At 46.7% G+C, this 24102-nt stretch overlaps 2 protein-coding genes across 4 annotated transcripts in view; one reads left to right on the plus strand and one right to left on the minus strand.

Moving 5' to 3' along the window:
* The window catches only part of CASKIN1 (CASK interacting protein 1), a 55748-nt gene extending 46805 nt beyond the window's left edge, over positions 1 to 8943 (plus strand). The window contains exons 14-21 of the mRNA XM_053470467.1: positions 479 to 548; positions 1785 to 1879; positions 2498 to 2608; positions 3193 to 3294; positions 3575 to 3713; positions 3983 to 6007; positions 7562 to 7946; positions 8313 to 8943. Coding sequence (XP_053326442.1) covers positions 479 to 548; positions 1785 to 1879; positions 2498 to 2608; positions 3193 to 3294; positions 3575 to 3713; positions 3983 to 6007; positions 7562 to 7946; positions 8313 to 8409 — 3024 coding nt within the window. The 3' untranslated portion in view covers positions 8410 to 8943. The remainder of the gene's footprint in view (positions 1 to 478; positions 549 to 1784; positions 1880 to 2497; positions 2609 to 3192; positions 3295 to 3574; positions 3714 to 3982; positions 6008 to 7561; positions 7947 to 8312) is intronic.
* A 5205-nt stretch (positions 8944 to 14148) lies between these two features.
* TRAF7 (TNF receptor associated factor 7) lies at positions 14149 to 24094 on the minus strand. 3 transcript variants are annotated; one of them, XM_053470408.1, is made up of 20 exons: positions 23982 to 24094; positions 23462 to 23519; positions 22478 to 22569; positions 21421 to 21537; positions 20958 to 21050; positions 19651 to 19684; positions 19259 to 19442; positions 18942 to 19076; positions 18348 to 18565; positions 17674 to 17747; positions 17283 to 17331; positions 17002 to 17129; positions 16821 to 16903; positions 16661 to 16700; positions 16417 to 16533; positions 16006 to 16128; positions 15688 to 15807; positions 15366 to 15497; positions 15058 to 15177; positions 14149 to 14794 (listed from the first exon to the last, which is right to left on the minus strand). In XM_053470408.1, exons 1-20 carry the CDS (start codon positions 24057 to 24059, stop codon positions 14780 to 14782), a joined length of 2010 nt encoding a protein of 669 aa, XP_053326383.1. In that variant the 5' UTR covers positions 24060 to 24094; the 3' UTR covers positions 14149 to 14779. The 3 variants fall into 3 exon arrangements, with proteins under 3 accessions (XP_053326383.1, XP_053326382.1, XP_053326384.1); XM_053470407.1 differs by having other exon boundaries at positions 22478 to 22572; XM_053470409.1 differs by having other exon boundaries at positions 22478 to 22572; positions 23462 to 23575.
* Between the last annotated feature and the right edge of the window lie 8 nt (positions 24095 to 24102).

Below are 24102 nucleotides of genomic sequence, written 5' to 3' on the forward strand. Positions count from 1 at the left end.
TAGTGGGATCACGGTTGGTCGTGGCCATGCAAACGGACCGCCTTTAACTAGTCTTGTGTACCGAAATTAATTTAAAGTCAGTAAATGTAAATTATGGTGATAACCTGGTTGGTTTTAATTCAAGAAGGCAATATTTGGCCTCATGCCATGTCTCCTTTAGACCTCCACTCTCGGAGGTGTCTCTTTTGGCATCTAAATGTGAAAACACAATACTTGCATTAAAATCATAAAAAGGGTGAGGTTTACATTTTGAGTTCCCGACCGTAACAATGTGCTCCCAACCGCCATGACCCTTAAAACACCCTTACGCTCTCCAAGTAGCCATTAAGTCTGGGAAACCGTGATGTAACGGGGGCTTCCGTGGATAGGAAAAAAAAGAAGCCCCAAGACATCCTCGTTTCCATATTTTCTTCATCTCTCTCTTTTTTGTCTTCTACATCCTTTTCTTTGGGTTTGTCCGCTTGTCCTTCCATTTCAGCTGCTCGCCACTGTCCTTTCCCAGAAGGCATTGGGGCAGGAGCCCGGAAATGCCTGCGAAAGCCACGCAGGTGCGTAGTACAAAGAACGTAACCCAAAAGCAACCCTCTGTTTGATGATATGGAGTAACTCTATGCACTTCCACCGTCGTTGGTCAGATCTAGCATGATGATACATTGTCTACCGACAGCGTATATCTTTCACCCCCCCCATATGCCGCCAGGCGTGCACACTAATGCCAATAACCCTTCAATATGTGATAAGTGAGATTAAATCACAGAAAACATTGGCTTTCGGGCTTTGCCATAGTAAATAAATCAAGGCAAAGGAAAGCAATAGATAGATTTATTTAAGGAATAAAGTTATTATGTAGAAAAGTCATTCAGAATTAAATCTGGAATTAAAAAACTAAAAAAAAACACATTATTTTCAGATTTAAAGAAGAATTCTGTGTAAAAAGCATTAGGATGGGAGTGCATAGTCATACTCATACGGAGACTCACGGTATTTACTTACAGAATACTAACATCGCCCGTATTACATTTGTACGGAATATTAACATCCCGCTTTTAACGCTTCCACGGGATTATTGTCATGCGGGTGGAACTAATGCCTCGAATCCCGGTCGGTAATCGCTTTACGCATTTAACGGCACTGATCCCCCGCTAATCTCCTTTCTTATCTAACGCTGGGTTCCTCCGCCCCGGAACGTCGCGTCTCGGCGATAAGGCATCCTCCGCTACGATGTTATTTTTTGTTACACGCCGGGCGCCGCAGAGCTCCGGATTTTTTTATGCAGATTTTAGCATGCCGTGTAATTCCTGCATTGCTTTGCTTGGTAGTAGGATACTCTGCATCACTTTATGTAGCGGTACGCTGCTTTATAAATGATTATAGCCGTGACTGTGCAGACTGCAGTACCTCTGCACCTATGTGCAAGCAGGGCTGGGTTTGCCACCAATGCAGAGCGTTATCTTTGATGCATTTTATGGCGTCTCATCGGGGAGAAACATTGTAGCCATCGCTCCGTCCGTATTCCGGACAGCCAGATCGGCCGTTTCAATGCGGACCCCTATGAATTCTACATACAGCGGCTCGTTAAGACGTGCAGAGTGTCAGCGTGTAGAATGTTATACGCTAACTTAATACAATTATTCCCGGCTCGCATGCAGGAGAACCTTTTTTTGTGAGCTGATCTAACATCAGACACGGAGTGCTAATAAGTCATCAGAATGCCTTCCTTACACGCTGAACCGCGCTCCTCTGCTCGGCTCTCCAGTCTCACGTCTTTTATTTGATCGTTTAAGGAACCCCTCGGCCTCAGAGCGTCGCAAGCTGCCCGTACAACGAGCAATCGTATGGCGACGCCACCAAGAAAACAGAGGCGCAGACAGAAGGGAAGGTAAGCAGGCTCGCTCTAGTGTCACCGACTAAAGGAGCCGCGGTTAACGTTGGCTCCTTTAGTCGGTGACCGGTTGGGTTGGCAAATAACACACGGCATAAGGCATAAGGGCGTCTCGGACATAGGTGGGCAAGGGGCAAGGCCGGGGATTAAATAAGGTTATACAGAACAGAACAAAATGGGCTGACGCGGTGGGCAGAGTGGATTTGTTCTAGACTGGAATGGATGCATTGATTTCCCAGCTATGGTCGCTCGCCTTATATAATGGTATCTGTCTGCCCCCCTTTAACCCTTAGACTACTCCTTTCATATTCATGTTTTTTTATTTATTCATTTTTTCATGATTTCCCTAAAATGTACAGTTACTTGATGAGTGATCCCTACCCCCGGCGTGAGATTCTAGACACTTTAACATCGGAACGAGTTGGGATTTTCTAATAGCATTCTATTCAAGTTATTGCAACTATTTTTATTTCTTTTTTTACATCTGCCAGCTGTTCTCTGTTTTGATGATGGGGTTGGATATTGTCTTGGGGGTCACAATAATCTGTATATTTTGCGCAAGCAGTAAATTCCCCATTTTTGTGGGTCTCTTCCGTTTCTTTTTCCCCCTTTCAGAGCTCAGAAGCGGTGTTTCAATGGCTGTGCAAATTCCAGCTCCAGTTGTACGCTCCGAACTTCATCAACACCGGCTACGACATCCCGACCATCAGCCGCATGACCCCCGAGGTGCCGAAGCGTTACCTTGGATGATTTACTCATATGTAGCACCCGTCGGGATCCAAAAATAGGAGAATGCTGGGAATTATTAGTTTGTGTTATATTTGGTCTCTTACACCTGATTCCATGATTAGCCAACCAGCTAAAAAAATATGACCTCATACTTTGCAAGTGGGATAGACATACGGCTCCTGAATCTAAGACGAGACCAACGACTGATTAAGGTCTGAGTCTTTACAGCAGGAGAAACGGGCGAATACACAGGGGCCGAATGGGGCTTATCAGAAGCCTGACTTTGGCATAAAAGCCTCACGGAGGATCTTGGAAGTTATGTTAGGTGGAGATGTTCTTCTTGGATATTCCTGATGTACGGCGTTTAACACATAATAAAAATAGAATTCTTTTTGTGATATAGGATCCATATAATATGGGTCACTAAGTAGGAAAATCCAAGGCATGTACATCTTCAGGTCTACTCAAACTTCTTGTGTAGCCAAGTAAACATTTGAAGTTGATCTCAGTACCTTGCATCTCCTGAGTCAGGTTTAAATGTAGACACACATTGGTTACCATGGACATCTGTCTTCTTTTAGGACCTAACGGCCATCGGGGTCACCAAGCCCGGACACCGGAAGAAAATCTTCTCGGAAATCAACAGTCTGAACATCGGAGAATGGCTTCCGGAGTATAAGCCGGTGAGTGGCCTTCCTGTGAGAGAGAAACATGTTGATAGGACAACTTATCAACTTCGGGGATGTTTGCCTCTATGTAATCGGTGCCAACCACAGATCAATAGAAGTGGCTGTAGGAACCCAACCGGACATCCCATGAGATTAATTTTTTAGAGGATTATGAGGATTATAATATTTATGGTAGGGTTTGTATTGACTTCACCCTAGTTACAGACGGGGTAACTGTAGCCTCTGACTCTCAGCATTCACAGCCGGCAACCCCTCCTCTTTCTGTCCTCCTCAGGCAAATCTCTCCCTGTGGCTTTCGATGATTGGACTCGGCCAGTATTATAAAGTACTGGTGGAAAACGGCTACGAGAACATTGATTTTATTACGGACATTACCTGGGAAGACCTGCAGGAGATCGGGATCATAAAACTGGGTAAAAAAAATAAAAATTAGAATTTGGGCCGTGGGAAATTGTTTCCCCCCCTAAAAACATTGATTATACTTACAAGATTCCAAAAAGAAGTAGTGGTTTTATGTTATTAATTATGACATCACTTTATTAGCTTATTATTCTCCATGTTAGATGTTCCTTTGCTTGTCGTAATAAGAAAGAGGATCATTTTCTTACGTACTGGTCGGTTTTCATCCCAAGCCCAGCCCGGATTTGGATCACCCGGTCGCTCACTGTCTTCTCGTTTACAGGTCACCAGAAGAAGTTGATGTTGGCCGTTAAGAAACTTGCCGAGATCCAAAAGTCAGAATATGGCAAGTATGAATCTGGTAGCATGAGAAGGAGAGGACCTCAGAAGAGCATCGATGCAGTCTCCATAGAATCTCCTCCTCCCGATGCAGACTGCCAGTCTCCCAAAATGAAGACCTTTCAGGAGAGCGAGTTGAGTGACGAGTTGCAAGCGGCCATAACAAGCGAGGGCCCTGAGGGTTCTGAGAAGCAGATAAACCATGTGACCCACCAGAGAGAAGGATCCGGATATAGGGGGCCATCCCGTCTTCACCATGAGAGCAGCCTTAGTGGTCGAGCTAGACACATGAGCAGCTCCCAGGAGCTCCTTGGGGATGGAGGCAAAGGTCCAAGTGCAGTGATGTCGAAGAGCCAGGAGTACTTAACAGATGAGGTGAGGAGGGAAGAGGTGAGTCGAGATTCCAGGCCTGGTAGACAAGGACATTCCATAAAGAAAGCAAGTATTCCACCAGTGCCTGGAAAGCCAAGGCAGTCGTTCCCTCCTGCTGGGGCAAAGAGCTACACTCCACCTCAAACTCCTACCAAGGCAACTCCATCATCCCCACAAGCAACTGCTAAAGTGAAACCTACGCCCCAACTTCTTCCACCTTCGGACCGTCCCATGTCCCCCCGCTCACTTCCTCAGTCCCCCACACACAGGGGTTTTGCTTATGTTCTTCCACAACCCATCGAAGCTGAGGGTGCACCCACACATCTGGTTCAAGCAGTTCCAGTTCTGCCCGTGTCCGTGCCAGTGCTGTGCTTACCGCCTGCAGAGAGCGACGGAGAGGATAATGATGAAGACGCAGGGGAAGGAGAACGCGGGGACCATGTGCGGCCCAAGAAACGAGCACACAGCCTAAATCGATATGCAGCCTCTGACGGGGAGAAAGAGGAGCTGCTGGTAATAGATGGGGGTCCCTATGGCACCGGCCAGAGACGAGTGGGTAGAAGCCATTCGGTGAGAGGACAGTCAGGAGTAGACAAAAATGTGAACCGCAGCCAATCCTTTGCGGTACGGCCCAGAAAAAAGGGGCCACCTCCACCACCACCTAAACGATCCAGTTCAGCCATTTCTGGGACCAACCTCGGTGATGGATTGTCTGGTGATTACATGGGAGAGGGATATCGGGAACAGCGGAGAGCCAGTGATTTTGGGGGGGTGGTGGACACTGGTAGTGCCGGCAGCGTAAAGAGCATAGCTGCCATGCTGGAACTCTCATCCATTGGTGGTGGGCCAAGGGCACTATCTGGACAGAGACCTAGGGGGTCAGAGGTTTATTGCGCTCACCTCTTACCCCATCCTGGCAGCCCCGAACTTCACCGGCTTCCAGGCATCGTGGCTGGAGTTAAGCATCGTGAAGCTATCGGGCTGGATGGAGAGGTGGTAAACCGCAGAAGGACCATCAGCGGCCCGGTTACCGGGCTGGTACATGCAGCTCGCCGGGAGCGCCAAGAGGTTTCAAAACCCCCAGACTCCCCTCGCAGTCCCTCCGATGTTATGCCCTTTGCAGAAGAACGCAAACAGACCGTAAAATACCGCGCAAGGCCGCCCAGGACGGAACACCAAGACTCGCAGGTGGCAGAACCGAAACAAGCAGACCTTTCGTCAGTCGAGTCCAGCGTGACACTGAAACGTAGGATAAAAACCAGACAAGGCCAGCACTCCGGAGATGTCAAGTTCCTGCTAACAGAATCTGACACAGTGAAGCGCAGACCCAAACCTCGAGACAAGGACGGCGCAAGCGGTGGGGTAGAACCGCTTTCCGTGTACCAGAATGGAATGGGTACGGTGAAGCGCCGTCCTGTGTCCGAAATGGTGGCAGGAGGAGGCAGCACACGGCAGGATAGCACAGAAAACATAGCACAGACCCCCGAGCGCAGCAACAAACCCCCCGTCTCGCCCAAACCTGCCATCCTGCCGCAGGCTGGGAAGGGTCATGCGCCCTCTACGCCAACGATCGCAAAGAAGCCTGGTCCTACAGGAGGTACGAGACAAATTATCATACAAACATGTCGTTAACACGTGTTACACGCAGGGCATACAAATACTCGCCAAACAGTAATAGAGGAGTTGTAGGCAATGTGTTTTAGTTACACAATTTAACAAATAAGTATGTTTCCTGCTGTTTCTATACACATTATTGGGGCGTTTGGGGCTGTAGAACCCTGCGATCCCCTCATACCCAGCAAACATTCCTAGAAAAGAGGGGCATTAGGGCAGGAATCAGGGAAACGGGTATTTTGGGCCCAAAGAGGGTAACATAGAAGCTATCACCACAGAGGACCATGATTCCCACGCCACTCAAAAGCAGACAATGCCAGCTTTCTGAAAAAGTCATGAATCCGAGGTCCACGCAAACAGCCTCCTTAGTTAATGCCCCTGCAGGTGTAGTCCATCTCTTCCTCATCAGGGTGTGTTTCCCCATCGCCTGCGTCTCCTCCTCACGCTCCTTTTCTTGTTAAAGAAAGAATAAACGGATCAGTCCGGGTTCTGCTCATATTAATCCTCTCGACCCGACAGCCCGTGAATAGTAATTAGATTTATTGTGCAGCTGCACGTCCGCTACGCTTATGGACCCCGCCACCAGCAAAGGCAGACACACAAGCAAACACAGGTGCTTGCACGTGACAGTCACACAAGCAAACTGGTTGTTTTATTGTTCCAAGGATAAAAACATACTGTTGGACGGGTCAAGCCTCTCCCTTTAACCCCTCTGAGTGCCAATGAACTGCTACAATCAAACAATAGCGAAGTATTAGATAATGGTTAATGTGTCACCTAAGCTGGCAGGAGTACAAAGGGCATCAAACTGTCATCACAATCACAATAATAATGTAGCCAGAATTACGGGAGATTGGACATTTTTAGCAGCGACTTTAATAATGCAAATATGTGTTGCATGTTTAAAGGAAAAGTCTAGTCCCCCAAATTGGGGGCCAAAGTTTCATTTTTTTAAATACAATTCAACAAAGTTTCGATTTGCATTTGCAAGTCCCAGGTTAATGATTTTGCGAGTTGCCTGCCTTTTCATTTTGTATACTATTACATACAATCCAGGTTGCGAGTCATTTTTTGGGGCATGCAATTATCTTGAGTCAATTCAGTAGTTCAAGTGGTCAATGGAGTTAAGGATTAACTCGACTGATAAGACTTGGCTCTGGTTACATGCCTTTGTATGATAACACTTGCAAAACAACTTGTGAATTCACCAATCTGTGAGTTGTTTGCAAGTGCCCGCAACTTTACATTTTGCAAGTTAGAGGTGAGGGCATGCGAGTCGAATGTGAACTAGCATGACCTTGGTTGTCACTCGCGAAATCCCTGCTACATGACATTAAATAATTTAAAAAAACCAAGAAAGCCAATGATCCCCCCCCCCCACATATACAATTTCACCATCCCTTGCACGGTGGTGGGGGGGTAATTAAGTCAAAGAGGAGGTATGTGCAAAGATTATTTGTTTATGTAGTCTGAAAGAAAAATAAATGTTTACTTGCTTGAACTTGGGTTTAATGCAGTTTTCTCCTTCTTATTCCAGAAGTAAAGAAGGTGATGGGGACTCCTCCTCCTGTCTCTCCCAAACCCACTCCTCCTCCAACAGCCCCGAAGCCCACCAAACCTCATGCGCTCATCCAGTCCTCCAGCGCAAGTTCAACCCCAGCACCCTCTCCCGTCAAACAGCCAAATAATGTCAAACCTTCCAGCACACCCCCGTCTCTGTGCTCCAGTCCTGCCAAGCCCCTGTCTCCGGGTCACCCGCTGCAGGTGCCAATCAAACCCCCCAGACTGTCCATCACTAGCTCTTCCATAGAGGGGGGCAGCAGCGAGGCTGCACAGCAGAAGATAGAGGAGACCAGTGCATCGCTGGCGGCTGCACTACAGGCCGTGGAGGAGAAGATAAAACAGGAGGATGCGCAGAAAGAGTAAGTAGAGGCGGGTCGCGTGTGTGTAGAGACAGGCTGCATGTATGTAGAGGCAGGCTGCATGTGTGCTGGGGAGGCTGTGTGTATATAGAGGCAGGCTGCATGTGTGCTGGGGAGGTGGCATGTATATAGAGGCAGGCTGCATGTGTCCTGGGGAGGCTGTGTGTATATCGAGGCAGGCTGCATGTGTGCTGGGGAGGTGGCATGTATATAGAGGCAGGCTGCATGTGTGCTGGGGAGGTGGCATGTATGTAGAGGCAGGCTGCATGTGTGCTGGTTAGGCTGCATGTGTGCTGGGGAGGTGGCATGTGTGCTGGGGAGGCTGCATTTCACAAACCTCATTAATCCCGTTTCGCTCTCGCTCAGTACATCCCTGGAAGAGAAGAGCACAGTCAGTATTCTGGATGACATCGGCAGCATGTTTGACGAGCTTGCGGACCAGCTGGACGCCATGTTGGAGTGAAGCTACAAGGCCTTTGTGTGGTGGTAGCCTCACGGCGAGATCACATTGACTGCTTCTTGCCTTCTCTCCCCTTGCTGGGTCCTGTACAGACCATTCTCCTCCTCCTCGGACCCTTCCGGTCTCTCCAGGATCCTCCATGTCCCTGAAAAACACTTTGAAACTCAGCACAAACGAGCAATGCCTAATACCTCAGGATTGTGCCCATACCCTTGGGGGCAGCTCGGGGGGGGAGGTCTGGACGAGATGTTTGAACGCCAGCTGGAAGTTGGCGGAAGATTCTGGTTTATGCCGAGTCCCGCGTTAACCACACGACGGGGTTTCCGTGCGGTGTGTAGAGGACCGAGATGGACTTTAACCGCTTACTTGGTGAACACGTTGATGTGCAAAGCACTATGGGAGAAAATGAGGATGTCCGCTAGCGAAAGAAAACCCAAACATATTTACGACTCCCAACGCGCCGAAATCTTCCTGTTATGTTTCAATCTATTCCGTCTCATTGTGAGGTTGTATCGGTGAAAGAAACAGATTTCATTGGATGTCTTTTCATATCTTTTTCTGTAAAAGTGAAATCCTGGGTAAAAAAAAACTAACAATGCCCCCAGCCCTGGGTGTAGTAGGTGCAATGCTGCAACACTCAGAATACCTGGTCCGGGACACCAGAGTTATACATTCCAAGGCAGAGCTTTAATTGAAATTCGTTGGGGAGCCAATCATGTCTTAAAGGGCCGACATCTCTTTTACAACCAGAATTTATCTACTTTTTTAACACCCCCCCCATGTATCACCATGACGTGGCCCTCTGATTCTAACCGTAATGTCAAAAAACTGCAATATAATCAAAAATAATGTTGAAGGGTTAAAATAATCCAGCAAACAAAACAACTTCGGGATTTACTCTAAAATTCTACTCCTTCCATTATAATATATAATGATTTTCTGCCACCTGGGGGGCAAATTTAAGCATTTTCCCACCAAGCGATGAATACATTTATTGACGCGTGGAAGTACGGTGATCGCAGTGATGGATCATAAATCCCTGATACAGCCTGAAACCAACCTTATGAATGTGAAACGCGTTGGAATACAGAGGTGGGGGGGGCTGAAAGATAAGTTGGCGATCTCGCCGTTGCCAAAATGCGTGTATTTATTTTTTAATGCCACTAATTATTGGTATATTTAACAGATTTTATTATTTTCACTTTTTGATCAAGAATAGAGCTGGAAGAAGAGACCAGGGCAGGACTGGTGGGGAAAAAAAGAGGCCCAGTCTATGGCCGTACTTTTAAGCCCCCCGTTCTGCCCCGCAAGTGGCAACAAAAGTCATAGACCCGTACAGCTTGGACTGGCCATTTGGGCCGCTGGCTGACAGCTCCACTCACCTTATTGAGTGCTCCAGGGTACAGCTGCCCAGCCATACACTAAGTGGGCAAATAAACATAGCATGCGGCCGCACTTACGCCATCAGACGGCCTCTGGCCTTAAAGTGCCAGGGCCGCCACATCATCACCAGTCTAGCCCTGTCTGGAAGAGACCTCTGAGGTCCTAAAAACATATTTTTTTCTATTTTGGCCCCCAAAAAAAGGTATCTCGGACTTAAGATCCCATTGATCAGGAACGTCATAAGCATAAGATCCGGCCCGTTCTGTAGAACACTCGCCTAGTGCTTTGCAAATTACGGGTTAATTTTTGAAGCCGTAACTCCTGCTGCTTTTTTCCGCGCCCTGAGACATCACCGAAAAGCACAGAATTAAGGATTCGGGCGGACGAGCCCCAGTATGGATCGACGACGAGGAGGAGGAATGAGAACATCTTGATTTACAAATAATAGAAAATCGTTGAAAGTTGTCCTTGTTTTAAATATTTGCATGAAATAAAAAAAAATATTTTTTAAAAAATAGATTCCATGGAAACGAAGCCCAAGAACGGACTTGAAAGCTCGTCCCAGAACGGTTTCTACAGAGAGACAGAAAAATAGCACAAGTGACAGATTTAAGGCCCTTTCTGTCCATCTGAATATATTTCGATTTTTTATTTTTTAATTTAATTTTTTAATATTTATTTTGAATTTTTTGCTAAAGCCGCATTTAAAAGGTGTAAATTTTTGTTGAAATTTATTTAAAAAAAATCTAAAATCCACCCGCAGTAGTGGAGAAAGGGACGAATGAATAAAGTAACCCCTGCTGCTATGGACAGGGTGAAATGTTTTTGAACAGCAGAGTAAGGAGAGGGCAAAATTCTTCCGAATTTTAGGACGGAATAAAAAAAGAGTGTAAATATATGAGCGGCCAAAAATAAGAAATTTCGCCTAAAAAAAAAAAAACGTACAAATGAGGACTTGCTGACCTTTTAACGGCTTGGTACAAAATCTATCAAACTGGTCAAAAAATCTTCTTAAAATATGTTTTTGAGAAACGCGTTGGAATTTAGGAAAAAAAATGGAAACCACGCATAGAAAAATTACATTTAAACCCCATATTACAATCCATAGGAAAATTCTGGAATTTTCTACACAGATCTACGTATTTTTCATCAGAATTTTTTTTTTTTGGGCAAAAAAAAATATATTACAAACCTTGTCGTAATCACAAAAATTTGCATTTGTAAAATGGATCAAAATTTTTAAATATGTGATCGATAATTTAAAATGCTTGTAGTGTACCCCCCCAAAAAAATTTGATTTTGTGAGGGCCAAATCTAACATAACTGTCCTTAAATAACAGTCACAAACGATATACAAAAATGCCCATTTCTGCTGCCTGCGCGCCGTGTGTAAATCCCTTTTTTCCCAACATTAAGTCTTTTTTCTGTGTATGTTGAGTGTACTGAGAATTTTGGGTGGGATGGGGAATAAGGGGTATTAGGGGCAAAGCTTGTGAATTTGTTGTCCGCAAAAAAAACCCCACGCAAATCGCATTTGTTCTGGATGTGAGCGAATTGTCTCATTTTAATGGTGCTTTTGTTTGCTTTTTTTTCCCTCCCCCTCTTAATTGCAGATGGTACAAATTTAACCTCTTTTCTGCTGGGGAGAATCCACAAAGGACCAGCAGAGAATAGGTTTATATTGAAAATAAGATTGTAAAAAAAAATTAAAAAAAATGAAGAAAAAAAAAATGAAGAAAAAAGTGTTACCGTGATAGAAAAAAAATGTATTTAAAAAGTTGGCAGCAAAATTAAAAAAAAAAGGAAAATATTCATTAAAAGGTCTACATGATTGATACGTATATAACATATATAATATAAATATATATATATATATTTTTTATGATTAAGTTAAGAAGAAATCTGTACTGTATTCCTGTTCTGTGAAAGCTATGCATCTTGGTGCTTTTTTCCCAGCAGTGATGTGCTTTTACGGTTAATTAATATTGCATTTAAGTTGTGGTCTGTGACGCAGTATAAATACGTCTTGAACTTTTTTTTTTTTCTTCTTCCACGTGTTGTGTGTGCGTTTATACACGTGCATACATCTCCAAACAGACAAAAACAAAGATATCTCTATGGGGGGAAAAAAAAGGAAAAGAAAATTCTATTGTGGAAGAGATCTGGAATTCTCCTGCCTCTCTCTCTAAGCACATTTTATTTTTACCGCAGAGATATTGAAGGGGTTCTTCTGTGTTCCTCATCCTCCTGTTGGGGTCTCGGCTTTCTTGGAAGGACCTGTTTGTGGCTGAACCAAAAAAAAAAAAAAAACCTGAATAAATGTTCTGTGGTCAGCCTTGTCGCTTGTGTCACGGTGTCGTTCATTGCGTACTTGGTTATAGGTAGAATATACTTTGTAACATGCAAGGCATTTAAGTGGTTGAAATTCCGAGCCGCCTTGTAACGTGACCTCTCGAGACGTGACATCGGATGTTCCGAAAATTAGCGGCCCACTTCACTCATATCACTAAGTATAACGCATGTTGAGGTCCATGTTGCGTGACCTCCAGTACTATACGCAGCATGTGTTACAATATTTAATATCTGCCTCATGCTCCTCCCCTTCCTGTCTGTACTGAAAGCAAGAAGTGTATTTATGTACACTTCCTGCACATTCACTGTAGCAGGAAATAAAGGGGTGGAGCAGAAGCCAATCTCAGCATTTAACTGCCATACTTTATATTAATTGCGGCTACTGCCACAGATTGCAAAGCAGGACGTGTTTCTAAGTATTTATCTAAAATTATGGGTAATATTTAAAGATTTGGTGATATTATTTATACAATGGATATTGCACACTTGTTGATTTTGAGCTGATGTAGGTGGGAGGGGCACGGCCAAACTAATTATGGGTGGAGCTATGCTTTAGCCACACCCCCTTTGCTGTATACTAAGCTCAGCTCTAGATAGTAACATTATAGCTGAATCCCTGAATAATAATCCAGACATATTCTTCATTTGAGTTTTATTGCAAATGAAGAAATAGACAGTCCTTAAAAACAGTAAAAACAAAAAAAAAATAATTAAGAGGACTAAAAACGCAGCTTTGCATCTGGTGGGTGGCGGAGGGGTCCGTGGGACACTATTTCTTAACTTAAAGGTCCAAGTAATCAGCCGTGTACCCTGCATATACAATAACACATGGGTGGGATCAGAGTCGGGGGGAAGTGGAAGTGGAACAGCGGACTCCAAATGGGCAAATTACCGCTCGAGGGTATAATTTGCCCCGGAAGCAAAAATTATATTAAAAAAAAAACAACGCGTACAGTGTATACATTTTTTGTAGGTGTAAAAACATATAATTTGTGAATATCAACATCAGAAGTAAATTACATCAGGTATTCAGCCCACTGAGGTATGATGCCGTGTGTATATGAGCAGCTGTAAGTGGCCTTATTATTAACTCATTCATATAGCGCCATCATATTCTGCAGCGATGTACAATAGGAGTTGTACCAAACTTCCACAATGTCTGGCTATCGCTATAAAGTCAAAAGCCTTAACACTACAGGCGGAAAATGCTTAGCAAGGTGGTTGTAGGGAGCATAGTGCGTAATTTTTTACCCCCTTCTTCATAAACTCTCATTATTATTTTATATATTTTTTTTTTTTTTTAACAAAAAAACAAGAATCTGATTGGTGGATCATATCGTGTAGCGAAACGCATCGGGGTTCAAAAAAGTGATACAAATCACTCATTTGATTTTATACAGCCTGGCTCCATCTAGAGGTTGAATTTAGGTATTACAATTTAAAATACCTATTTAAAAAGTGATTTTGGTGGAAAAGTTTAAAAAAAAGATTTAATGATCTTTTCAGCATGAGCATTAAGCTGGTTGCTATGGTGATAAGACTACTTTTCAAAACCTTAGCACCATAATCTCCAGCTGTTGCCTTTTAATGCATACTCCGTGTCGGTTTTAGAAGATAAGATTTGGATAATTTTGGTTAATGCTCCCCAATATTATTTATTAATAAGATTTAAGAAAGATCTAGAAACCTTTGGGTTAGATGGTTGGCACTGGGGAATATTCAGAATTAAAAACAACACGTGGACCGCGTTTATGGTATTACAGGGGGTGTGTCGGAAAAGCGTACATGCGCTTATAAATTAAATAATTTTGTAAAAAAATCACATGAAAATCACTTATTCTAGCACAATATATAGATCGGGATTCTTTTTGTTCATATGACAGGATCCACTTTAATAGCCAGACTAGCACTTTGTGCACGAAACGCGTCGGGCTACCATACAAGCAGCGGGTCCTCGTGCCTCGCGGGACTGTGATCGATCGCCGTTTTTTTTTTTTTTTTTCGTGATTGGAATCTTCTTTTTCTTTTGAATTTGGATAACGTATCGGCGAGATTTCAATGTACCAAGCATGGACGTCTGAGAAGCTTTAGACTTGGATTCTAGTTTTAGGAGCCAGACTGAAAAGCGACGGCTTCGTTTGGGATGATCCTTCAACCTGTTGGCAATGGAAGCATGAGGGGATTCTCCGCGAACCGCCGGGTGGCTGAAAATGATCTGCGTGTGTGATTCGACACGTGCCATGGGGTATGATTACCATGCTGTGGCCTGAAGGCTCTGATGGCAGGGTAGCCGGTGGCCACCTGAAGGCCACGTGTCTGGGTGGGTGTTGGTGAACGCTCCCTCCTCACTCTGGAAAGTGCAAGCGATGCAGACTATTCACACGCCTTTCACGAGGAAGGTGGCGGGTCTTTCCTTCCCGTATAGAGGTCACAGTTCCTGCATCACTGGGGCGAGAGGGCAGTCCAGCTCAGGAAAGGCAAGCGATACCGATTCCGCGCCGATCGCCTACTGTAACCGGGCTGAAAGCTCCCCGCGTCCGCGGCAAAAAAAAAAAAAAGTCAGCAGTAGATACTGCCAGTGTATGCTTCTGGTTGTGACGCAGCACTGAAAGCGAGGGGTTAACCCAGCTTGGTTCTGTTAGCAGGTCCAGACCTGAAAGAGAGGTCAGAAAAATAAAAAAAAAATCTTTACGATAAGGAATGCGTTATAGAAAACACACCCTGCGGTTGGCGTAAGGGCACTAAGTGCTAAATGAAGCGCCACACCGGGCATTTTTCATAAGGTGCCTATTAACAGTTTGCATACTGGATGTCTCACCGCATAAAGGAATGCGCTCTAAAGTTTATACATTTTGTTTACATTGAATATAAGTGGTTTTTTTCCCCTGCAATGATCATCAGGAGGTGCACACGTACCTTCACTGTACTGTCCACCGCGCCGGAGAAGAGGCGTCCCCGGGACACGGCTAACGCTGTGACGCTGCCCTGGTGTCTGAGCAATGTCTGGGTGCAGATCATGTTATCCATGCTCCAAACCTGCGGTGAATAAGCGGAAAGGGTGAGAAACGTAACCTGTTCCTTGCACTCATTCTGTAACACTCGCCACAATCGAGGCTGCTTAACATAAACGTATTATTCTTGATAATCCTCCGAGGATCGTAACTCTTCTCGGTACAAGGAGAGCGCGTGGTGTTTGGGAAAGGACTGGGTTCGCAGATACGTACCCGCAAGGACCGGTCGTAGGATGCGCTGAAAACCTTGGTTTGATCCGGGGTGGAGATGACCGCCAGGGCGTACACTGTGCCCACGTGCCCGGTCAGAGTCCTCACCTGCTCCTTGGATTCGATGTCCCAGACCTTTGGGGAAAGAAGCATCGGTTGACATCACACGCATCTCGAAAGTGCCGAACAATCTACCGATATCCCATACCGGAATTCATTTCAAGAAATAACATCAACCTAAACAAGAGACTTTGCAGAGACCGCCGCAAAACCCTGGAAGATACAGCCGGCCGCCGCAGGAGACGCAATGAAGTCATTAACTCACGTGGATGAGGTTCTCGTAAGTTCCGCACACGATGTGATGGTTGGTGACGGCGATGGAATACACGCTCCCACCCGACGTCTGGAGAACGTGGACACACTCCAAAGTCCGGATATCCCAAATCTAGAACGCAGGAGGAAAGAATCAGCGAGAATCTAGAACAGGAGTAACCATTTGGTGATTGGCCAGCAGCTGAAGGATCACGGGATCGCTGCCGGTTACTGGATATGTTCTTACGATCGGTTCCACCACCCATTCTATTGATCATTATCGCAGTCGTTATAGATTATAGGAACCCGAGCATTCATTCCATCATCTCACCTTGATGGTCTGGTACGACCCGCTGTACAGGTAATTCTGTGACGCCACCAACGCCCGCACCCAGTGGTTAAGGCCGGTCAACTCCTTCTTCAGCTTTAAGTCTGTACCTACAATGTCCCACACCTGAGCGGACGAGAGAGACGGAGGACGGCCGCAAATTACTTCTCCACATTTAAATTGTTTATTTAAAGCTAATAAATTTTGCGTTAGTTCATGTGACCCGATTACGTTCTTAATGATTAATAAACCAAATCTCGTGGTTCTCCCTGTTAACCTGATGCCACAGTAAATGTGCTAGATGTTGCACATGATATAGAACAAATGGCGTACGTTCTTTGATCGCCAATTTAATCTTTTAAGAATGTACCCTGTGGTTTTGTACTAAACCCTACGATTCCACCATGAACCGACCTTGATTGCTTTCAAGGAGCCGCTGAAAAGCATGTTGTGAGAGGAGACCAAGGTGCACACAGGGTTGTCGTGGGCTCGGATGGTGTTGACCTTCAGCAGAGTTTGAATGTCCCAGACCTGGATAGGAGGTTAGAGAAGGTCAAATGCTTTTTGGATCCCCCTCTAAGCCACCGGCTAGTAACGTGGCAGCGTAAAGCCTTAGATTACGGAGACCAAGTCCCTTCCCCAGGACACAAATACTCACAATAATAGTGCAGTCTGCCGAGCCGCTGTACAACTTGCTTCTAGACAACCAGAAAATGAGAAAAAAAAGGAAAAGTGTAAGTACCGAAGATGAATCAATCTGCGAAATCTCAGCACTTATAACGTTTTTACCGGGGCGAGAAGATGCTGCAGGTTCTTACCCCTGTATACAGAGAGCCAGCACTATTCCGTCGTGTCCCTCCAGGGTTTTTTGGCACTTGTAAGTCGTGCAAGTGTCCCACACCTGGAAAAAGGTGAAAAGCGAGGGTTAGCGCCACAGGTCATCAGAGGACCAAGCATGGCGGGACCTCAAAGAACCGGCCAGGAGAACACATTCCTTACCTTGATGGTTTTGTCCGATGAGCCGCTGAACAGCAGGTCCCCGATGGAGTAGACGCACAAGCACCAGACGGGACCTTGGTGTCCCACGAAAGTACCCTTACATTTAAATATCTGCTGCGGGTCGTAGGCTGTGAAATAGGAGAGAGAGAAGAGTCGGCCGCTGTGAAGAGGTTCAATGCCAGCATACGGACCGCTATATGCTTCAGTTATATCATGACTTCCACCACTTGATGCCCAATATAATTAAACAGCCAGACCCTGCCACAGGAGCTTGCACTTACACCCCAGTATGCCCATGTTCAGCCGCGCGTTGATATGAGAGAGTTCGTCCTGTTAAACAGAAGGGGAACAGTCAGAAAATATCGAATGTCCTGCAGAGAAGCCCAAACTCGAGGATGGATTAACGCTCTGGGCTATGGCTGACATGGGAGACGAATGTGGGAGCACAGAAACATAGAATATGCCCATCCTATCCACGTTAAAGATCCCCAACTGTATTAACCTCTACCGCTTCTGCTGGGAGGCTGTTCTACTTATTCTCTACCCACTTAGTGACGCACACCTTCTTTATACTACAGATGCATAGAATTCTTATTACTAAAGTCGACCGGGGCATCTACTAAAGGAACGGAGGAAAGGAGCAAGGAGTGAATAAAATGAATGAACGCTTACATTTAACATCGACGCATCTCTGCGAAACTCCATCAAGTCTTCGCTCAACTTGCTTTGGTTTTCATCCAAGACGTCTGCAAGAACAAAAAGACTGGATGTTAAATATGCAAGAAAAAGGAGCGGGGATGGAATGCGGAGCGGGGATGGAATGCGGAGCGGGGATGGAATGCGGAGCGGGGATGGAATGCGGAGCGGGGATGGAATGCGGAGCGGGGATGGATACAGAGCAGCCTTTCAGCCTTGATCTGCGAATCTCCCACCGGCCAGGGGCAGTCTTTCCCACCATGGTCTCCATAATGTGTCTTTGGAACAAGGAACGTTCTGTAGGATGCCCAATCTTAGACTATGGACTGCAGCAGAGACACGGTGGCTTTAAAGATGGATTCTTATTTTTGGTAAACTACCCCTATGTTATACCACCGGTCCAGACTGCAACAACAAAGCAGCTGTCTGGATATCGAGTTTGGTTTCGAAGTAACTGAAGATGAAAACCAGTGACAGCAGAAATGTTTGTTTACACCCCAGTGGAAACAGCCAAGACCGCGTCACTGTGAAGCTCGCTTGTTCCTACGTTGGGAAGAATGCCCTTGCTGCGTTTCCAGGTTCATCCGCCGCCCGGGCGCTGAGTGCGGAAAGATAAGGCGCTAAGCGAGGAGGGGGGTTTAGTTTCCTACCAAACTTTAGCTCCAGGTTTTTCTCCAGCTGGTCGATTTTCTCGGAGAGCTTCCCCAGCATGGAGCGCAGGAAGGCGATCTCCTGGTCCTTTTGGGTCATGGCCACCTGCATTTCATGGAACCGATCGTCTGTCTGCTGGAGGAACTCCTTCAATCCCTCGAACTTGCACATCTCTAGGTGGGTCTCGTAGGTGTCCTGGTTCCCTATGAACGTGCACCTGGAAGCCAAAGGGTGCGACATTGTATCAACCACGAAATTCATTCCATCACGTTCAGTACAGATCGTGCGACCCCCGAAAGCGTTATAGGAACGCGCTCGGGACACAATCACCAACCGCTTACTTCTCTGGTGGGCTACAAGGTGAGCAGGAGGGCAACAGACCCACAGATGTGCCCCAGTCTAAAGACCCTCAGCCGAAAGTAGCCGATAGTTTTACATCAACAAAGTCAACTCTAAGTCTTCGGTTCATTCACTCATCCAATATGGTTCTCCACCCAATAATTGGACCCTAATAATATGTCACGTTGATCTAAAACGTGTTTGGGGGGCAATTATTCTCTCTTCCAGCTCTACCCCCACAGAGGGGTCCGTACCCGTATTTAGAATGAGGACACTTTATATGTTCACACTCTTTGAGGTGGGCTTCCATGTTCATCTTCAGCAGCGGAGGACAGTTGGGATTATTAGGACAGCGCACCGGTCGGTAATCACAGCTGCCTTCATGGTCCCTGGGAAGAAAAATGGAAAAGAAAACACAGAAATTAAGTTAACGGAGGCCGACAATAAATAAAAAAACAAAGAAAAGCAACCCTAAAAAAAGGAGAACATTGGCAAAAATTCTGTTTGCGGGATGAAAAAAAACAGAAAAAGTAGGAAGACGGCGGCCCCCGCGGTCACCTCCCCAACTTACTTTCTGGCACTTAGCTTTATGGTGAAGGGGCAGCCGCGAGGATCCACTTCGAACGTAGCCGGCTTCCCATTGGCTGATGGACGACAGCCGTATTTACAGTGAATAAACAGCTCCCCAATCTGCTCGGCGACGGCGATATTATTCACCACCACGGTAAGTTTAGCGTTATCCACCGGACACTTTTCTGGGGGGAGGGGGGAGTAAAATAACCATGTCAGCCCCAGAAAAAAAGGATATAACGTTATATAAGCTTTTGGGGCCTCAGGGGTCTCTTCTTCACCTAGTCAAGGATGAGCCCTATCACCATTACATGGTGAATAATGAAAATCCCCATAAATGGCCATTTTTTAAAGAGACAGACATTCTCATTGAGTAAGGGTTTCTGCACCTACCAGATGTCAAGGCGCACCTCCTGCAAAACGTGTGCTGTGGGGGAGAGAGGGGAGAGGAATTAGTCTCATTCATTCACATTTAATGGGGGGGAGGCAGCAGCCCCAGAGCTATAAGGATGGAGTGGGACGCAGGAATGCATTTCACATTCTCTCCATGGCTCCTGCCAGGATGATAGGAATCATAGTCCAACAGCCACAGATCTTTCTCCAATGCAATCGCCTATTTCTAATCTGAACTACATCACCCATAATCCTCAGCACTGGTCAGCGCCGTCAATGGTGACATTGGCTTTAGGGACATGTTTTGTCATTTATTTTGTATCTCGTCTCAGGGATCTTGTGGTTTCTGTGCTCGTGGAACGTCTTGTTTTTGGGGTGTATTCATTAACAGGACATTTCAACCCCCCGGCTTCCAACTGCCCCTGTGCATTGTATAGGTGCGCATGAAATCACCCCGAGGAATAAACTCCTTTAAACTCTCGTGTTAGTGAATAAAGCCCCCAGCCCCCAGCCCCCAGCCCCCTCCAGAACAGCTGCTTCCGCTAACAAGCCGCGGGCCAAGTTCTGTTCGCTCCGGCTGCTTCCTGCCTGCAGTACTTTCCACGGCTGAGCCTGCGCGGCTGGGGAGTTTCCGGAGCACAGAGGAGGAGCGCGGCCGACCCCACTCGGCGATCCTCTCCTTCTTCCACCCCACCAAATATTAACGTATTGCGCAGGGACAGCCCGAGAACAGAACTCATTTTAAGGCATATTAAACTACATTGGGCTTACACTAACACCCTACAACACGGAGGACGGCAGTGAGCATCCGCAGCTCTATAATAATAATAATAATAATAATATGCGTTACTGCTTATAATCCTTACTTTCGTTACAATAAAGGCGGATAAATGTTAGAACAAAAGTTCATAATCTAAATTTAGAAACTGAGGCTTAGATGCAATGTTAGGAAGTTGTTGAGAGGGTGGTAGATAAGTGGAACAGCCTCCCAGCAGAAGTGGTAGAGGCTAATACAGTGAGGGGATTTAAACATGCATGGGATAGGCATATAGCTCCTGAATCTAAGACGAGACCAACGACTGATTAATCTTTGAGCTTTAAGAGGAGGAGAAAAGGGCGACTAGACGGGGGCCGGACGGGGGCCGGACGGGGGCCGATCTGCCAGCAGATTCTACGTGGCTCCCTGAGGACGGCTCAGCTTGCCCGTCACTTTTAAGTCGTGATCTACGATACACGGCTTACAAAACACTCGCAGTAACAATGTTACAAACAGTAATAAGAAGAGCGAGCTCAGAACGGACACTTACCCCGCAGGTGGTGATGACGGGATCTTTAAAGACGCCGCAACACAGCTGGCAGCAGAGCTTCACCGACGGCTGCTCGGCAAACACTAGAGGGTCCTTGATCGGCACGGAAGAGAAGAACAGGTGTCAGGGGCGCGTTCCCCGGGGGTCCCTACGCTGCGACCGCTAGGCATGACCAATACATTGCAGATAACGGGAGCCCTTCATTCCCGCACGTCCTTACAACGCCGGTAACATTAAGTTGGGATCGCCCCGAAGGACATTTCTTTCTGAGACTTTAATTCTAGATTTTTTTTTTCTATTACCAAGTCTGTCCTTCTTTAAAACAAGCGCAGGACTCGGCGGTGCGGAGAGTTCTTTCCGGGGATGGACAAATGGGCACCGGTCTACTTACAGCTCCCTGCCGCGCTCTGCGCCATCTTTACGCGTTACTCGCTCTGCGCCATCGCTCTGCGTCACTCCTTACCGGCTCGCCTTCTTCGTCGTGGAGAGAGAAGGTGGAGCGCAGGGACATGCTGGACTCTGAATGCAGGGAGCGCACGGAGATGGCAGAATCCGAGCGCCTGGGAGTGCTGATGGGAGGCTACAAAACGACACCCCCCGAAAAAGAGAGAGGTGAGAATCCGTCAGACAGCCCGCCGGCCGCCGCCGTCCGACATCCACACGCCGGGCTCCGGAGCGGAGGGAGCGTCCTTCAACAATCCATCGCACAGAAAGAGGCGGCCGCCCCGGGAAGCCCCGCTGTCTACGCTGCTCATTCTCTGCTGACCGTCCGCCCGGCTCCTCTAAGTCAGGGCGAGTGGCCGGTACCTAGCCGTGTGAGCGCACTCATGCCAGAGTGAGGGTGAGGCGTGCCCCGTGGGGTGACGCCGGGTCCCCCCCGAGGTACGGAGCCGAGCGTGCGCGACCGGTTGGCTGTCTGGCTCCTGCCAGCTCTGTATACGCCGGGACTTCCTCCTATTGAATTGAGCCGCTCGGCTGCTTCCTGCCGGAGATGTCAGCGAGGGGGATTTATATCGACACTGGAGGGGGGAGGGGGAAAGGGCGACATATACTGGAAATACAAATAAGGGGTCCCTATTAGCCGCTTGGTTACTGCTGCACTGCAACACCCATGGCTCTCAGCCAAGCACATCATGGCTTTCCTGGTTTAAGCAACGACGATGCTGTCCAGAACGGATGCAATTCATGCGCAGGTGACTACTTCTATTATAAGCTGGGGTGCCGGACTATAACTGCCCGTCCACGCGCCCTCAGTCCTGCTGCTGTGAAATAGAACAGCCTTCCAGCAGAAGTGGTAGAGGCTAAAGCAGTGAGGGGAATAAAACATGGACGGGACCCAGTCATGATCACAGGGACACTTCCCATTGATTTCATCGGAAGTACTTTCCTGCCACCGATTGACAGCTTGAACAGCCAATCAGTGACAAGAAATCTCGGATCACGCAGGAAGAAAGAAGCTTTTGGCTACAAATTCTGTGCCAGGCAAGTGATCCACTCAATCACGTTTACGGGACACTCACCATGCCGTCCTCTTCATCCCTGGGGGAGAAGGTCAGGGTGCTGGAGGATGATGGAGTGCGGCGGTGCTGTTTGAACGTGTTGGTCCCGTCCGCTGCTAGAGAAAGAAGAGATGCGGTCATGGAGTCTCCGTACGTTCTCGGCCATAAATCGTGAAGGACTCACGCCGTCTGCTGACCTGGGCCAGCGGAGTACTGCTGAGGGCTACCTGCTGCGTGCCCAAACCCAGCCCCCGCTCTGCATCGCTGCTAACCTTTAAAGCCTCTACCTGACCACATCCAAAGAGAAAGGTGGCCTAACCTATCAAAGGTTCCAAGCTGGGAAAGGGGGTGACTAAGTGGCCCTAGCGCTTAACGCCCCCCCGGGCAGTAATCGGTAAAGTATGGGGGCCACTAGGTATCCGCCTGGTGAGCCGTACCCTGTTCAAGCTGTCCTCAGCGCACCGCTAGGGTGTGAGCGTAAGGTCTTATAATTAAAAAAAAAATAATGTTCATCAATGAATCATTAAAAAGAAAATATACGCGTTTTTTACATCCCCCCCCCCAAATCTACATTTGTAAACATGCTTTTATATTAGATGTATGTAAAACTCATTATACTACAGATATTTTCGGGCAAAAGGGGTAACTATCGTGCCTTTTACGGAGTCTGAATTTCCAAAAACGAGCAGCCAATCAGGATGCGGACACCTGGTGCATTGTGGGAATCAATGTTCTAAACACAAGAGCTAAGCAGCTATGCACGTACGTATATATAGGGTTTTATCGTTTCTAGGCAGCGATCTATCAGCGCCCGCTTTTGTGTCACGTTACAATTAAGTGTTCCCGGCACAAAAAGAATTCTACACAATTTACAAATTATTTTTTGGGCAAATTATAAGGAATGATGCATTTAGTTCTAAAAATGTTGCATTCAGCAGAGTAGGCAGAAGCGGAGGTGACGTTATAGAGAATTAACGAGATTACTAGAAAAGGGCCATTTCTCACCTTTTGTAATAGTCGTGACGGCGGAGAAGGCAGGACCGAACGTGGTCTCCATTCTGGTCTGGGGGAAGAAAAGAAATGGGAGCCAATGCTAAAAACATACAATTTCTCACTGTCCTGAAAAGAGAGAGAAAGACAAAAAAAAAGAGAGAGAAAGAAATAGTAAGAGAGATAAAAGAGATCAGCAGAAAGATCCGAGGAAAAGAGGGGAGCGAGAAGGGTTTAAAGGGGCATTCCAACCATCACAAGCACGTTAATGATATCAGAGTATATGACTGCTGCGTGGCCCCTTTAAATGTTTGCGGCGTCTTCGTTGGAAATGCATGGGGGGTCCTGCAGAACCCCCCCCATATTTACCCCTTTCCCCAGCTTTATGCCGTGGAAGAGATGGCTTTAGCAAGGCTGCCAGGGGCTGTGCACCCTCCCTTTAACTCTCATCTGATGTTGATTTTGAATTACAACTCCTATGACACCGATCACAGACCCCACCACCCACTATGTGAAGTACGGAGAATCCGGTTACCCCGTTGGTGTTCTCCGTGGCGACGTTCGTGGCACCGGCTGTAAAATGATTGAAGCGTGGATTCTTGCCGGAGGTCATACTCTAATCCGGCATCAGCGGGCTGTGTGACGCGGCCGCCAGA

This window comes from Spea bombifrons, chromosome 7 (assembly GCF_027358695.1).
Source record: "Spea bombifrons isolate aSpeBom1 chromosome 7, aSpeBom1.2.pri, whole genome shotgun sequence".
Taxonomy (NCBI): Eukaryota; Metazoa; Chordata; class Amphibia; order Anura; family Pelobatidae; genus Spea; species Spea bombifrons.